The sequence below is a fragment of the Dermacentor albipictus genome, chromosome 5, assembly GCF_038994185.2.
Source record: "Dermacentor albipictus isolate Rhodes 1998 colony chromosome 5, USDA_Dalb.pri_finalv2, whole genome shotgun sequence".
NCBI classification, from domain to species: Eukaryota; Metazoa; Arthropoda; class Arachnida; order Ixodida; family Ixodidae; genus Dermacentor; species Dermacentor albipictus.
In genome coordinates, this window is record NC_091825.1 from 85795979 (window position 1) to 85814484 (window position 18506).

Here is an 18506-nt window from a genome sequence, read left to right on the forward strand (position 1 = left end):
TTGGTTGATTGAAGCCAAGCGTTGCCCTAAGGTTATAAGAAAGTATCTTGGTGACTATATTAAACAATGCTGAAAGTAAGGTAATGAGCCTATAATGTTTCAATTTTTTTTTAACCGGTCTCTTGTAATAAATTAGTATTCTTCCTGCTCTCCAGTACACTGTAAAATGCAGTGATGAATGGTGTACACAAGGCCGCAGGTTTTTCAAGCATAATAACTTCTCCATATTTTATTAAATATTCTCCTATTTCATCTCTTACTGCTTTTCCGGGGTCATGACTTGTAAAGACCAACTAACTTCATCACTAGTTATAGAAGGAGCCTCTGTATTCCTTTCATCCCAACTTCCAATGACGGTTGCGTGGCTGTTCTGGGTAATGTACAGGTCGGTGTAGAATTCCTCTGCTGCTTTTACTGTATGATTGAAATCGCTGATGACATTACCCTGCTTATCTTTCACTGCATACAGGTTGCCCTGTTCTATGCAAAGGCTTCTTCTTACTGATTCCACGTTGCGGCCATTCCTTACAGCTTCTTCAATTTTTGTGACGTTATAATCTGGAATAACGCTAACTTCCTTCTCATTTATCAGCTTTGAGAGCTCAGCGAATTTTATTTCCATGAAAGACACTCCCATGCTTTGCTTCATTACTTCATTATAAGGTCTTTCGTTACCTGTGGGAGCTTACCTACTAGTTGCCGTGATGCCTTACCTCTCACTTTAATTGCTTCTTCTGAAACGAGCCTAGTTATGGTTTAATTCTATACCTCTGTGTTATCTTCATCTTTCTGTTCTAAAGCTGCATATTTGTTTGTGAACACTAGCCAGAATTCTCTGCTTTTCCCCTTACTGTGTCTTGGTTGGTCTGTTTCTTCTTGACTAATTTTGCTCTTTCTCTCTTCCTATTGCGAACAATCCTACGTATCACTAACCTTATTGTCCTCTTTAACCTTAATCCACTTTATAGAGGATTATTTGAACGGCTGTTTGTTCCGGTATAACAATACCGGAACATAAACGCATCCACATGAACCCTGAGTGTAGGGCAAACCTTCCAGCTTAACTACTTAACCCACACTCTTAGTTCAGCTGAAAAGAGCTGCGACCCACTTTTAATTACATGCGGATAATGCACTACCATCATAGAATCTTTGCCTCCATGTAGTGGCTGTATTTTAGCTCAACGGCGCTTTACTTGCACAGGAAGCGACCTGCTACTGTCTGAGGATAAATTCAAAGCCCTACAGTGTTCCGGAGTGTCCACATCGTAATCAATATCGGCGGATTTTTGCGCACAAGCAGATGATGCACGCACATGAGGCGATAAATACAGTCACGATACCATGTGTATTCGCAGTTTCTCGACCATCATAGGTGTCAGGGAGATAGACAGAGAAAGCTCTGTCGAAACACAGATAATTCTGACGGCATGTGTAGAGTCGCCCATAGGGGTAGAAAATACAGTGCGAGGTGGCAGCTCTATTCAAAGAATGGAAAATTGCTCTCTACGCTGTAGTTCGTAGAGGCAAATGGGAGATAGAGAATAAGACAATGATATGTTAAAGAGGAGAGACCTCCATGGAAAAAGTGTGAACACTTCTTGTGCAAAACGCGATTTCACATGTTCATTTTAAGACACAAGAGCCCCACCCTGCGATAGCACCGACTGAGTGACTTCAGTATTCCAGGGAAGGCAGTAGTCAGAGAAAATGGCGGAGGCTGGTTGGCTATGGCTTCACTCAGTGTTATCGAGGTAACGCCGGCAGTCTCTCCACCAGGGTGTACCAGCAGTCACTTGCTTCGATTTTATAACTGCTGTCTTCAAGGTGCTTAGCTACCTCATTTCCCACATTATCTACCCCATTTCCCGTTCCCCCAGATAGCCCCTAATTTTCCCCAGATTATCCCTGCGCCAAGTCGTATACAACGTGAATGGAGTGTGCCGTTGAAACTTACTAGACTGGTTCCGGTAGACGATCGTGAAGGAGGTCCAGTCCAACGCAAGCACCAAGTCGAGCAGTGCCCTGCCCACTTGTTCGGGGTCCGGGTGGAAGGACAGCGTGAACGGGTGGCCACCGTCAGCGCCTCCTTCGCAACGGCGCACCCGCAGGAAGGGCACTTGAAAGCGCGCGCACGCTGAGCGTACCACAGCGGCCGCGTTCGAAGACTGCAGGCTTAGCACGGCGCGCGTACCCTTCTCTACCAGGCGGCACACTGCAGAAGTGAGAACAGGAAACAGCAGAGAGGACGTGGTGAAGCTTTCAGGAAACATTTTCTTTTTCTGCTGGTGCACAAGGGTTGGTACCAACCGTCGGTACATCCCACACTTCCATACACTAATTCTGAAAAAAAAAAATGTTGACAGCTTCTTCAGCATACTCTAAAGAGGATGATGGCGGCAGCCTGCGCGCTCACGAGACATTAATTTAATTACGTGACGTCGTCATTCCAATGTGTTGTTACTTCAGATTACAAATCTTTTCAACCACCAAAGGTCGTGGGTTCGACTCCCACCAGCGGTCGTGGGTCCTACCATCAATGGTGGCAACATCAATTTCGGTGCCATTGAATTATGGTCCCACGAAAGGTCGACGGTTCCGCTCCCATCAAAGGTAGTGGGTTCGAGTGCCTTAATTAACCCTATTTTAATCAACTGTTACTTAAACAACATTGAGGGTCGTGCGTTCGACTTCCATCGAAGGTTGTGGGTTCAACCATCAATGGTGGCACCACCAATTTTGGTGCCATTGAAGTGTGGTCCCAGCAAAGGTCTAGGGCTCAGCTCTCCCCGAAAACCGAGAGCTTGACTCGCACCAGTGGTCGTGCGTTCGGGTCTCGCCAGTAGTCATCGGTGGCACTATGAGGTTTGGTTCCATTGAATTTTGTGCCATAACGCCGTATGGTGAATTTTTTTATAGCGCCGGTCAATTTATTTTTGACCTTTGAGGCACTTAAGCCTTTCGTCTTTTAGAAAAAGCGATGTCGCGCAAAGCTGTAAAAAAAAAAAACCTCCAGGATAAGCGTGCTTCAATGAAGTGATTGCAATACGATAGGAATATGAGGCTCTGTTATTCAATGATTACCTGTTACCATCTGCATGACAACTCCTATGTCATGGTCATCTGTGGGTTATTGAGGCATTAAGATTTACTGCTGCTGTCTATGGGCAGCGGTCGACCTGTTGTTCTACATAGAGGTCTCCAACGTCATGTGTGGTCAGCCGAAATAATTGAGCATAAACGCTGCCTTTTGTTCATTGCTGTTAAAGGGACACTAAAGTCAAATATTAAGTCCAGATAAAGTGATAGAGGAATGGTATAGAATCTCCAAGGTGTCAATATCATCGCGAATAGAACCTTAATTATAGAGAAAATGAGGTAGATGCCGCACGTGATTAGAGACTCCCCCGGAACATGCAAGTAGTTTCCGATGACGACAGCACTCCTCAGTTAAATTCTGTCACTAGTACTCAACAACGTGTTGCAAGAAACACTGTATTGTATTATAATATGAAATAAAACTCTATTTGTCCAGTCCTATTTTATTTTATGAAAAAAGAACTCATTGAAGTTACCCGCGACAACGATCCGGCCAGTCGAAAGGTTTCGTTCTCGCTCGAACAAACTTCAAGCAGCAAAGAATTAAGCCACCCACGCTTTCACGCGGGCGGCGCGGAGTTGAGCGACACTCGCACAAGCTTCAAGCAGCAAAGAATTAAACTCCCATGGAATGTCGCGGGATGCCCGAACGGTCTAACTAACTAACGAAGTTAAGAGTCTAACCACTCTAACTTCGCTCTGTACCGCTGTCTGTAGGGCGCCGTTTTACTCACCGACGGCCGCAAAAAGTTGTGATGGCGCATGCGACGTTACCACTCCTCCGGTTGGGTGGCGGAAGATTTGAATTTAGAAAAAGCTATTCGGACCCTTCAGATGCAGATTTCTCGTAAACTAAGCCTTTTGTTGGCATGAAATAAGCGTTGCGAGGTTTCTGGAATGGCATTTAAGCAGTGCACGTCGACTTAGTATGTGCCTTTAGTGTCCCTTTAAATATTACTCATGTGCACCACAGTTACATCAATAAAACGCACCGTGCAGCTATCCCAATAAAAGCTCACTGGAAATTTACAATATCTCTAGAAATGTGATCACGCACGCCTGCGAACACCTATGTGAACCACAGCTATCGGTTAATTAAATCTCTAACAATATATCGCAGAACATTGCGTAATTTAGCGCGCTGAGCTCGCATCTGTGTAATTCGCCACCGCCCTCCTCCAGTCACGTGACTCAACATTCCACTATTTCGCGGCTCCTCATTTATCGCTCCGTCGGTCACAGTGCCATCAGATTCTCCATTTAGGACACACCACAAAGTCGAATGCTACATTTTGTACCGAGTAATGCTATCATTTAAAAAAAAGTCTTTGCTAAGACAATTACGTGCACAGATAACAAGATCCGCTCACCTACGCTCTTGATTAAACGCCTCTGGAATTGGTTTGTGTTATAAACCTGGTACATTGATGGCGGTGAGTCTTCGGTTATAGGACACGGTTGTATCTAAAATTATTTCTTAGTTATTTGGGACAAGCAATGTATTTCCTTTGCCGAGTTTAGTGTTGTAACGTGGCTGCACTTTAACCCAGTTACAGTAATGATCAAGAAATGTCAGCGAGCTTAGAGAGGCTAATGTACCGAATTGTTTGAGTCAGCTTTCCTTGCAATTAACGAGTAATGAAATTATTCAAATACTGATGCTGATTCCTTATTACTGCTGAATCAACACATCCGACGAGCATATGCTCCGTGAAAAATGGTCGAATTGTAACCTCAGTGTGGATGACAATCTACATTGTAGACCACCACACAGAATGAATAAGCTTCGGCCACTCAAATTCGTGGCCAACGGTTTGCTTCCATGTCACAGGATTTGCGAAACTTCGCGCGCCTGCTTTCGGTTTATATTTTTTGCTCATGCTTACTTTATGTTTTTTATTTGTTTTACTGCCAAGTTATACACAGTAAGCTCATGCACCTACGAACCACCTTTTCCTTTTATTTGCGGCAGCTTTGTTCCATGCCTCATAAACAGAAAAATTCTTCCGCACCAACTTCTCCCCCACCTCGTTATACAGAAAGTAAATTGTTGCACTGGCTCGGTGCGCTGCCAAGCGTTACAGCCTGCTTCGTTTGCACGAGAAGCACGTTCGGAAGAAGAGATAAAATAACGGCGGCATGGATTGATCGCCCCATATTTTGCGCGTGGAATACTTGTTCGTTGGCATACTGCCTACGACGGTGCAGATGATTTGCATACGTGGGCACCAGCTCGCGAGGCGCGATATCACTAGCGCCTGCCCATATGCCGCTTCTACGAGCTAGCCTATATACTCGGTGCACTCGGCATCGCGGCCTTTACCGCTCTACCTCGGGCTATTCACGCGCTATCAGCGACAGCTTGGGCAATGAATAATGAGCTTGAGTGACCAGGTCACGGGTGGAGCGATCATTGCTGCATCATATGGTGCGCAGGCAGTTTGCCAGAAAAACAAAACGTAGTCCTGGTGCTGCCTATGTGATGCAAGTGGCCGTGACGCTGTAGGGAGCCAAAAGTCTTTAACAAAATGGCGAGCCATAACAGCGCCCTGCAAACGAAGACGTATGCGTAGACGACTGCGAACACTACGTAACGTCTTTCTGCCTTCGTCTTCTTATTCGGTATGATGTTACTATAAGCCATGTATCGAGAACATCTGGTCCAGTTCTCTTACTGAAAATCTAGAAAGAAGAGCGCCTTAGAAGTCGCGGGGCGCGGTGTAACTTCTGTGTATCTTAAACAAAATTACTTCTAGTACGATACTCGTTTTCACAGGCTGTCGGAGAAATGTGACCGACAATGACTTCCGTTCATCAAAAAATGATTTAGAGTAGCATGTTGCCCAATCCTGCTAACTTTCCGGTCACCTATATATTTAATGGGATAAGCATTTTTCTGGAAACTTCGTCCGCTTTTCAGCATGCCCCTGTCTGCTCCTAACTTCTTTCACGCCATCTTGGGCCGCTCGGTATGCAACACTGGGATTGTGCACGAACATGCAGCTTGGGTCATTGGGTATGTGCATTTAGGCAAGTGGCATTAGGCATGCGAAGATTTTTTGTCCAATCCTCCAGAACGGGTATGCGTCACTGGGTAGACAAGTAGAACAAGTGACATGAAGTGTAGACGTTGGCAACAGGAAATTGAAGTCAGCTACGCGGAAGCGAAAAAGACGGCATCAAAAGCGGCCGAGTGTGGAGAAAGGAGCGAATGAGAATGGGACCACAGCGTGTGTCGAGTGAGGAGCCACTGAACTAGAGAAAAGTGAAGAAAACGTCGGTAACAGAGAATTGTAGAAATCAGAAGTGAAGTTTACTTCAAGGCGGCGTCACTTGTTCTTGCGCATGTTCTGGATTACAAGTTCTCTTCTCACGGTAATAGTGCATTTTTCGTATTGTAGAGGAGTAATCTACATCAAATAGTCAGAAGAATAAGAATGGGCTGGGGTGCGTATGGCAGGGATTCTCAGATCATCAACAGCAGGCTGCCATTATCCCTCAAGAGAAAAGTGTATAACAATTGTGTCTTACCAGTACTCACGTACGTGGCAGAAACCTGGAGGCTTACGAAAAGGATTCTACTTAAATTGAGGACTACGCAATGAGCTATGGAAAGAAAAATGATGGGTGTAACGTTAAGGGATAAGAAAAGAGCAGATTGGGTGAGGGAACCAACCCGACTAAATGACATCATAGCTGAAATCAAGAAAAAGAAATGGGCATGGGCAGGACATTTAACGAGCAGGGAAGATAACCGATGGTCATTAAGGGTTACGGACTGGATTCCAAGGGAAAAGGGCAGCGTAGCAGGGGGCGGCAGAAAGTTAGGTGGGCGGATGAGATTAAGAAGTTTGTAGGGACAACATGGCCACAATTAGTACATGACAGGGGTTGTTGGAGAAGTATGGGAGAGGCCTTTGTCCTGCAGTGGGCGTAACCAGGCTGATGATGATGATGAATCTACATACGCAGGCTAACATATTATTTCTCTACTTAGTGCCATTTCATCGCGTTCTACACTCTTGTTTTCAGTGGCGAGTACTGGCAACAACTGATTGATGAAATTTATTTTTATGTTTTTGCTATGCTCCTGGCGTTCGCGTACTTCGATGCACAGTATCTCACTGTTTACATCCGTGATTGTGTAGTTCCTGTGCAGTGCTCAATCATTAATACCTGTGGAGCCAGGTAGCATGTTTCGAAGTTGTCACTTTATTTTATCATCATGTAGCAACCTTTGTTTCTGTTAGGTTTGACATCCGTGTCGTTCTCGTTAACCTGTACGGTTGTATATTATCCCAATTCCTACTATGTCCTGTAATAAAGGCTATAGCAGCATGCATATATAAAACAAATATAAAGTAAGTAGAAGAAGGGCCGATGAATCCTAAAGAGAAATAATGGTACGTCGTGGTGTATAGAGCTCGCTCGCATGCTCTACATGGCGGGTATCTCTACGTGGGCTTCAAGATCCTCTCTGGGCTCGCCGTCAGCTCCAAAAATGGTAACATAATGACCATAATGAGAGCACTAAGTATTCAATATAATAAATCCCTTCATCTTCAACGACCACTGCGTCATTACCGCTACAGGTATGACCAGTTCGCGCACTCGTCACAACTGCGGCTGCCGTGTCACTCCAGAAAATCAGCACGACTCCTGAGAACCGCTCTTCTAACTGAACAACAATACTTCGCACTACGACGCGCTCAGCTGGGATCACGGTTGCAGTAATTTTTTTTCTGTGTGTTTAAGTAGAATCTGGCATCTGTAGGTGACACCAGATACTCGTCTTTTCTGGCAGAATAATTGTACTGAAAACGATTACCTTTTGTTTTCGCATCTCGTCACGGCTCTGCGAAAAACGTGTGGTAGCCACGGCTACTTGCCAAATGCTTGTGCTGTGTTTCCCCCATTTTTATCGCTGGCCATCTCCTGTTTTGTTAAATGCACCATCTTTTCTTCTACGGTGCTTATGTACTGCTAAAGTATATGCATTCCCATTCCTTCCTGTGTGGTTGCCGGCCCACGAAGTATTTGAATTGAAAATAAATAAGCATACAAATTAACATATCGATAAATACTGGTGATAATAGTATATGCTTTTGGGGACGAGTGTAAAGGGGGTGTTGTTAGCCTTCAAATAGGCGTGAATTGGCTTTAAAAAACGCGCAGTCAATAAGTGTAAAAGTAGGTGTTACACAGATTTTACGCCCTTGCAGGCGTAAGCAACCCCACATGTTGCACAATGACAACATAGAGACAGAAAGAGGACATCGCCGGTCTTGCGCTTGTCCGTCATGTTTGTCCAGAGCGCGTGCTCCCTAAAACGGCAAGACGCCTTTGTTGCCCACCGGTGTCCTGGACAATGTCAGGTATTCATGCAACCGTGGCCCAGTGCGTAGGATGCGCGGCTCGGATGTGGGATGTGCGTGTTTCGATCCCTAGTGCCGCGCGCCGACCGGCTCATACGACAGGTACAAGCCGCAAACCGGCCAGGCATCCGACTTTCCAAGGATGCGTTGCATGGGAGAGGGTCACATATACAGTTGATGCCTTTTGTGCAAGAACTATGACCGACAAAGTACCTCTCAAATACTGATATCACCGCACCTTGAAAATAAGTCCGTGCCACTAACTCCAGTGTATAATACGCGACCACTCCGAACATGCCTGAAAACCAAAGAGACGGGAAAAAAAATATGTTGAAGTTTGCCGCAGTCTGAAGAAACGACCCATACCCATACCCATATGTGGCAACTTTTCGTCATACGGTGATACTGGGCGCCTCAGCTTGCACAAAGGAGCCAGCCTTCACAACTCTGAAGCGACACCGCGTCTCTAGAATTTGTTTTATTCGAGAGAAACAAACTACAATATCACAGGAGAATTTGTGCCATTCGAGTTGCCGACCTTTCGAATTTCGAACACGTTACACATGAATAAGCATCGTTTTTCCTCCATTGCGGTCTCAAAATTACACGTTCGTCCTAACGTACAGTGCCTTCCACCGCTGTCTAGAGCACGCGGAGGGCCGGCTTCGCTCTGCGAGACGACAGCCGCATGGTTACTGGGTCCCAGATAGCGTGCCCAGGAGCATGCGCGGCCTAATAAACATGCAAGCTTGCGCTTGTTGCATTCAACAGGAGGTTATGTTCGTAAGTGCCCTTGTTACCTCGAATAGTCCGTGAGCGCGCTTCATTTATTACGAAAGCACCGGCGCGCATTATCAGCAGCCCATACGCTTCATTCTCTGACGTTTGCCGTGCCACAAGCGCCTTCAGCTCGAGCGCCGATTAGGGTAAGCAAAGGCGCTTTTCAACGTTGCACTCGTCAAAAGCAGTTCTGCGCGTCTTTTAGGCCACGCATGCTCCTGGGCACACTATCTCGGACCCAGAAACTACCGCCAGGTGTTCTTGTCGAGCAAAGCCGGCTACTCGCGCGCTCTACACAGCAGAGACGGCGCTGTGCGCTTCTACGGCTACTTGTGTATCCAATCAAAAAAGTTTTCAATAGCCAGCATAGTGCTTCTACTTATTTGGTTGTTTGCTTGCTTATTTATTTATTCATATTCTTTATTGACGCTTTAACTACATCGTCAGAAGGCTGCGTGGCGAGAGGGGCGGGGGGGGGAAGCAGCATAGAACACAATGTAGCAAAAATAACGAACGTTTTTATGCGAAATACAAAAGGGAAATGAAATATAAAAGATACACAAATCATAGACCATGATAGCGTATATAAAAATGCAGAAATTACGTTTCAAACAATAAATGCACACAAAGAAAGATAAGTTTAGCTGTGTCCATATTGTTCTAGGCAATTTAGCGAAGAAACGACCATCATAATTTATGGTAACAACGTCGCCTGGACGACTGATGGATTGCCGTAATTTTCTTAAGAATAGAGAATTGCCAAAAGTGCATTTTGTACTGGCGTTACAATGGCTGTTTTGTTCACTATCTTCACTAGGGGAGGCGAAGCTCAGTAATAAGTATAAGGAAACTTCCGAACTACCTCGCTTGCCCCTTCATGCTACTCCAGCTGATTCAGTCAGCGAGAACGCCCGCTCGAGAAACCACGAAACGCAGCAAGTTGTCTTCGCAAGCCCACTTTGCGCTAGGTTACTGTAGTTAGTTTGCATAACTGGCAGCGCCGTTCATACACGCATGCATACTTCAGCTACCACTGAAGCTTTTTCAAATACTCCTTATAAAGAGGTTTGAAGTCGATGGTGAGGGCATTAAAAAAACAAAGCAGTTCACTCTTGCCTAACACTGGGAAGCCTATGCCCATACTCATCCATCACGCTCAAACCAAGTGACATCTAGAGCCAGAACATGCACTTTGACCTTAGAACACGTCTGTAGGCCACCACACGCGCCCCTTAAATTGCTAGGCATGCTTTTATCAATGCTTATATTAAATGCATGAAACGGTTTCTGTGAACGCCAAGAATCGCGTGTTTATGCATACGTTGCCCTCCTGATCTGTGTTCTTTTTTTTTTTCCTACAGTCAGGCGCGTACGGGAGCTATAAAATGAGCACTGGAACTAGCTGGTGTCTCTGCAACATCGACCTTTGCTTAGAAGCACACCTAAATGTTTTATCAAATTCTGCATTACCTTTGAGTTTACCCTTTCACCGGAAGAATGAACAGAGTTAATCGAGTATCCCGACAGAGTCGCAAGCAGCATTGCCCCAAGATAGAGTTTATGTTCCGTCGATGCTCACGTGAAGGTACAGGAGAATTGGGTTTACAGCACCACTTCGATCAACTATAGGCTTATCCACTCTATACTATGGCTACCGAAAACCCGTTGTTCTATTTTTTATAATATCTTACCATTCAACGTTATTATTCATTCCTGATATTACTGCTGCATTACTTCAAAAGATTTCCTTCGAGCTTTAGAATACCGGCCTTCCCGCTCATCGATATATTTTGTTTCCTTGTAGCTGACAAAAAATATCCATGAAATCATAACAGGTTGTTATAAGGTATTTTGTTATTAAAGAGCTATGTGGAGTTATTCGGCTATGCTGCTATCAAAAGCGTGATATGTTGACATTGTGTTTTATTTTCCTAACTCCACGGTCCTCATTGCCCATTTACCCACGCTTGTCTAACCTAAATGTGAAAGGCAAGCGGTTGCTGCTTACGTTGGTGGCGGGTAAAGTAGGCAGGATCAAGAAAGAGAAGTAAGTTGAGTCTAAAACGTAATCCGATTACCGCTTCTAAAAGCAATGTTTACCTTTCGATGGATATTCTATAGGCTCTACTGCTTCGTTAGTAACAACCTTGGGCTCGCAGCGGAGAGAGAGGTGCGCACAATAAGCCAGGTGATCAAGAGATTGTTTCCCTAAAGGATTGAGATCCCAGTCACCTTGAAAAGGATGGCTCGCTGCGCACAAGGACTTGCCTCATTCTGAACTACTTGTTTTTGTTCCCTCGTCTCCTTACTTTTTAACCTGGAGTGAAGCACATCGTGCCTTCCATGTTGATTTTGCTTCCCTTGCCAGAGATTACCACGTGATGGACCGATGTTTACGAGCGTCGCTATCACCATGAACATAAATACGTCAGCTGCAGGACGAAGGCCTGTGCGAGCGTTCGACAGCTATTGTATGCATGAATGAAGGTAACAACTAGGAGGAAACGTTACGTTATAAAAGTTTAAGCCAGAAACAGTATGCTCAACACGCGATAATGTCGCGGTTTCACTGCCTTCTCTACAGCGGCGCTCAGCGCGCACTCTTCTGAAAAAAAGAAAGGGGGGGGGGGGAAACCCAACAGTTTAGACAGCAACGTGTAGCGTCCGGCTCGCATAGTGCGACGAAAAGGCTAAATCTATGCGTTGTGATAAACTACCAAAGTCACACTAGCATACAGGAAAAGAAAATAATGGGCACATAGCTATTGGCGAAGCCTCCGAAGAAAAACGCATCCACTACAATTTACAGGGAAAATTGGCGCGAGTACGCCGAGCGCGGGTCACGTGTTGGGTTGACTTTTGTGGGAGAAAAAGACAGGAGATTCCTTCATGGAGAGTTGGCTAGGGAAGGCTAATAAAGGCGTTACGCAAAGCTCGCTCCTAGATTGCGCCCTTCCCCGTTTATTCTGTCTCCCAATATTCTTGTCCGGATAAGTGCGTCGTGGTTCCGGTGCCATTTTGTCTTCGATCAGTTCCTTCGGAGTCGACATGGCCAGCTTGGCAAGACAGCTGTTACCTGCTCGCTCTTTGAAAAATACATGCCACTGGAGTTTGCCTGCTTTCCATATTTCAGACATGTTAGAAGGGCAAGCCGCATTTCTTCTATGAATGCACACTGCTTGGTTCCTGAAAGGGAGACTGATGAAAAATATTACGTCAATATATATAGATAGATTATTTGTCTGGAAGTGTGTCCTCTACTTCCGTTGAGCCAGTACACCATTTTGTTGCGTGGGATATTGTCGCCAAAAGCATACCGCTGCTGCTTCCGAATTTGAACGGCCCGCGCGAGAACGGACGAGCAGAAGCAATCAACACGTCCATCGCCGCACGGCTCTACGTGAATCGGCCAATGGTGACGTCACATTTGAGGTACCACAGTGCTTAACGGGTGGCGTCACCCCCATTTCCTATTTTCTTCACCTTCGTGCACACGAAGGTTACTTGGAATGACGAATTCGGCACAAAAGGAGCCGAATGTTTCAATCTAGCTCAACCTAATATACATTTTTTTAAAATCTCCCTTTAACGAAACAACCAGTGTTAGCAAGCTCACATCATTAATGTCGCCATTGTCAGCTATATATAATGCTTTTTGTCCACCTACTCATAAATTATATAAAAAATTTCATTAAATGTTCTGAATACGGCACTGTGATGAAGCACGGGCCACCGGCCGCAACGTTAGTAAAATAAGTTTAGTTGTCAAACCTACGAATATTTCTTTCATTGTTCTATATATAAATGAAATGTATATAATAAATGAAATGTATATATATATATATATATATATATATATATATATATATATATATATATATATATATATATATATACCAAGGACAACATACGGGAAATTACTTGTACTTAATAAATGAAACAAAGAAACGAAAAATAATGGAAATTAAAGTGGATGGAAAAGCAACTTGCCACAGGTGGGAACCGATGCTCTGCCAATTGAGAAATCGCAGCGCCGTCTTCCCATCCACTTTCCTGGGTATTTACGTTTCACTACTAGCTAGAACTAGCTCTGTGTGCTCTGTTAGGTAGCGCCACCACTCACAAACATTGGCGGCGGATTTGGAACACCCTTTCTGGATGGCCCACATCCGCCGCTAAGGATTTAGAGTATGTGGTCACGTGCAAGCAAGACATTGCGACGTTTTGACTTTCACTCCGGCTCACTGGGTTGCCTCGCATGCTGCTGCTCGTTGTGAGGGCCAGTGTAGTAGCACAGCTGAAGAGCCAGCGAGATCGTGCGATTGCCTAAAGGTCGCAATCTCCTGCTCCCACATCAACAGATACTGCGTCATCACGTCACAACACAATACAAAAGAAACTGAAACTGGCTGTAGAAAAGCTATCACACTAATGCTAAATGCAATCACGCTGAGTAATTTAGGGCGCTGTCAGACTGCGCGGTACTTTTGTGGCATTTAAAGGTAAAAAAATAAATTGCGAAGTTTTACGTGCCAAAACCACGATATGATTATGAGGCGCGCCTTAGAAGGAGGCTCCGGATAATGTCTAATCACCTGGTATTCTGCAAGGTGCACCCATTGCACGGCAGGTGTATTTCCAATTCGCCCGTATTGAAATGCGGCCGTCGCGGACAGGATTTGGGCCCGAGAATATGGTCTTAGCAGCAAAAGACGAAAACCACTACGCCACCACGGCGGGTCAAAGATACCGGGCTTCCGTCGAAATAAAAAGCGAATACTCGAAACTATCGTTACGGTGCCCCTTTGAGGGCTTACAAAAGGTGAGCGCGCGCTACGCACGTACATTGAGAGAGAGAGAGAGAGAGAGGGAATGAACTTCATACAAAACAGCACGCGAGCGAAGCGAGTTTTGGTAGCTCCTCCGCTTTGGTCCACTCAATCCAGGGGTCTAGTGGCCTTAGCTATCTTTCTCCCTGGTTGACCAGTTCGAGCTGGTCCGCCGAGTCGGAATTGGACAGCGCTGCCCCCCATTACCGGGTGGCGGAAGCAGCAACATTAAAGTACGCGGAAGACTGGAGCGAGTGTGAAGACGGCACGGCAGCGAAAAACGGGACGCGCTCAATTTTTTTTTCTCGACGCAGGTTGCGCACCGAGGCCTTCCACGAAACGAAGCGCGAATCCACGGGAATCTAAACGCACGCTGCAGGATTCGCGCAAGAAACAGTTGCAGTCTGCAAGGGGGTGGGGCGCCCAAGTAAAACGTTTCGTCGAGCAGCTCGCACGTGAACTCACCGTCGTAATCGCCTGCGAAATTGAATTGAAGAAGCTTTTGCTCCAATCCGCTGGAAGATTGACGGATTTTTGCCAGCTTCCGTTCGGAAACACGGTGATGGCTGGTGCCGAAAAAGCTCGTTGGTTCTATCTTTCGGCTGCGTCTATTCGCTGTCTTTAAGATGCCTGCCTCTTTTCCCGTACCATATTTGAGCAGTTTACGGCGCATGTTATGTGCAAAAGTTTATTGTGCGTTTCTGTCATGGCTTCGAACCACGGCTTTTTTCAGTAGTACCTTACCAGTATACCTCCTGGATACTGGTAAGGTATCCTTTTTCTTTATCTCTACTTTGTTAGCACTTTACCACCCCTCACCTGTTTCCCCAGCGTAGGGTAGCAAACCGAATCTTCCCCTCTGGTTAACCTCCCTGGCGTTCCCCTTTCCTCTGTCTCTCTCTCTACCAGTATCACGCACCAAAATCGATATGCCGTTACCCTTAGTGTTTGTACTACGACATTTCATCCAAAGATTCTCCCGATGATTCCTTGCGTTATGCGCTAATAATAATAATAATAATAATAATAATAATAATAATAATAATAATAATAATAATAATAATAATAATAATAATAATAATAATAATAATAATAATAATAATAATAATAATAATAATAATAATAATAATAATATTTTATGTGCACTGCCGCACGAAGGCCTCTCCCTGCGATCTCCAATTCTAATCGTATAGTCACCAGCAAGCGTTATTTTACAGCTAAGGGGCTCATCATTAACTAACAATAATTAATCACATGTGTTATTGCTTCGTTTGTTACTAATTAATCGCATTGGAAGTTTGGAAATAAATATTCTGCCGGCCTCTCGACAACGCTACAGACTGATGCATGACTCTCCGGTTGAAGGAAGAGCAGCGTACGCTGTTCCTTCGTCACGCAGAGTGACGCATGTGTAGGCCAACTATGCCTCCACATGACTCGAACACCCACAGAAACACCGAGGCCTTTTGCTTCGCGGAAGGATCTGGTGCGTAACGTGAATCGGGCAAAATACTCAACCCGTCCCTCTTGTTGCAGCGCCGTCCCTGCACTGGCTCCAGTCTCACGCCTACATTATTGCTGTTTCTTCCACCACTTGGCAATGCTGTCCTGCTGCAACTGGGCGGACCAGCTTGAATTGGTCAACCGAATGAGAAGGGACCCTTGGTCATCAGGAGACTACCCATTGCACACCAGAGGAGCTGCCTAAGCTTGATAGACTGATTGAGAGTGACCAAGTCAAAACGAACAAAAGTAATCTTCAAATATCCAGTCTTGCATTGCAGAGAGTTCAGGGGGAAGTGGGGGAGGGGGGGAGGGCTTTTCCTGGAATAATCAAGCGTTCTGTGCAGATCTGCTGGTCGGCTGACAAGAGAAATTATTGAAGCTCTACAGGCTGACACACTGGTGGAAACTTCTCGTTATGGTATCAAAGAACAATGTGTGTAGGCCACAGTTATCTCAATTTGGGCATGAACAAGCCGTAGTTGCAGTCATTAACGGTTACGGACTGGATTCAAAGGGAAGGGGAGCGTAGCAGGGGTGGCAGAAAGTTAGGTGGACAGATGAGGTTAAGAAGTTTGCAGGGACGACATGCCCACAATTAGTTCATGACCGGGGATGTTGGAGAAACATGGGAGAGGCCTTTGCCCTGCAGTTGGCGTAACCATGATGATGATGATGATGATGATGATGATGATGTCATAGTTGTTGATTTCCCCTTTACTTTGCACGCTTGTCTTGATTTGCATCCTAATTTGGCGGTTTCTCTTTTCCCTTACGCCGGTATTTATCTAGCACAATCGAGAAATCATCTTTCAGTTGTTTGTGCGCTTTGTGACCGTCTTCACGTCTTCCTACATGTTTTTCGTGCTCTCTGCATCGATTCATCCTGAAATGAACAAATAACTAGCTCAGAGGCCAGCCATTGCGCTTCCTGGTAATCATTAACGCATAGTTTTCGCCATTCTAAATGTGCACCCCAAAGAGAACAAAAGTGCATGTATGACTATTGCCAGCGTGCTGTACGCTTCAGTATATAGCAGCTGGGGCGCTAAACGTGGTGCGTTACCCCCAATTTCATTGTGGGCGCTATACAAAGCGAGCGTGCGACGTTCTGGTTTTATTCAGTTCACAGTTCTACCGTAAATAGCGGGCACGCCGGCACCGTCACGAACTTTAACTTCCTTCCCGTAACGCACGCGTTTCGTTATCGGCGCCGACAGGCCTAGCAAAGCATCCGGTTAGTAATTCTTTGCTCTGTAGCGCAGTACAACGTAAAAGTGACAAAATGCCGCACTCCGCGTGCGGTTTTTTTGCTGTAGGTTAGCAGTCGCGATCTCCCACACTCCTTCCGTCCTCGTCGTATTGTTCCCTGCATGCTCCGAACTCGCTTCCCTTTTTCTTTCTTTCTTTTTTTTTGCATTATTGTTTTCTATAGGGGACCGGAGGCCACAGTCAGCGGCAGGCCAGGCGCGAAACCGTCGCCTAGATTTACGAGCAACTCGGTCTTCGCGCGCAAACGCGCTCGGCTCGTTTGAGCGTTCTGCTCGGCGCACAGAAAAGAAAAAAAGAGCCACAGGGACGGGGCGGGCGGTGTTGCGGAAAAGCGGGCGCAACTAAATCTCGCCATTTGTCTGCACAAAGAGTCGTAAGCCGAGTGCTGCACAAGCCTTCCCCGGTGAAACTTTCTTTTTCTGATTTTTATTATGCATCTGTTGTTTTCTTTTACGGTGGTTACACATTGCCACGGCAACGGGAGGGAAATGTGTACCACTAACGAAATGACAACAGAGCAGACGATTCAAAAAGGGACAAGATGTTACGAAATGCGTCAGAGCAAACACGCTTTCACTCGGAAACGTGACCGTCAGTCTTACAGGCATGTTTAGTTTTTTTTTTTATCAACATCTGTTTCCTTATTCATCCTGTGAAAGTAACTATTGTATCACAATTGTGGCGTTTTGCTTCTGATTCGCTCAGGCAATTTGGATCGCTACTCGCACCGGCCGCGTTTCTAATGTAACGTTCTAAGGAAAAGGCTGCGATACTACGAGGCTCAATAAGCGAGGTGTGTTGGGTGGTATTCTAAATTGAAGTTCCTTAAACTTATTCTTAACGATGGCTGCCTCTACACAGCACGACAATATCTGCGGCACGGCCCAGTAACAAGCGATGCCTGCGTTTCTATGGTTGCTGGAAGTTGCCTATTAAACGCTTTCATTCGGTTGTACGTATAAAAAGGAAATTATCGCATAAACTGAAGTTGAAGAAACCCGTCTTTTATTTTAGTGTGAAGCGTTCCTTGGCTTATCCCAAGCCATTTGCCGCATATGTTATTGATAGGTAGATTCCTTTCTCTTTCTCGCATAGTTTCGATCCTCTTCAAAGGAATAAAAAATTTGCTCAGTCCACCTTTTATTAATGGAGAAAATAGAAGGGTCTGATGGTTGGATCGACCTTTGGCCGCTAGGCACAATAGCCAAGCACAACAGATTCAGCCAATGTTAATTTTATTCTTTCTTGCCTGAAGCAGCATATATAGCAAAACAGAACTGTATGTTTACTAGTAATAATAAAACTTAAGTACTTAATGCTTGAACAGAAAAACAGAACCATGTCAATATAAAAAAAATATTTATTTCACCGGAAGTTGTCAGTCTTGCCTCGGCTGGCACCATGTAAAAGCTTATGTAATCTTGTAAAAGCTTTGACACATTCTAACTAGGCTGGCGTACGTTTCAGCCTATTTTAGGCTTGACCAACATCGCTTATGCTTTCTCAAAGCTTTTTTTCACCGAGAAGGCATCGATGTCTGCATGTAAAAATGATATATGCTTTCCCATATATGCTCTGCAGGGCCAGAAGCATAATATTATTTCATATTTCAATATTTATTATTATATCTTTTCTTATTATCAATGCT

At 45.1% G+C, this 18506-nt stretch overlaps 1 protein-coding gene across 4 annotated transcripts in view; it reads right to left on the reverse strand.

Moving 5' to 3' along the window:
- LOC135905780 (glutamate receptor ionotropic, kainate 3-like) overlaps positions 1-18506 on the reverse strand; it is a 673125-nt gene that overhangs the window by 282274 nt on the left and 372345 nt on the right. For all 4 annotated transcript variants that reach the window (XM_070539667.1, XM_070539668.1, XM_070539669.1 and 1 more), the window contains one exon: positions 1958-2215. In XM_070539667.1, coding sequence (XP_070395768.1) covers positions 1958-2215 — 258 coding nt within the window. The remainder of the gene's footprint in view (positions 1-1957; positions 2216-18506) is intronic.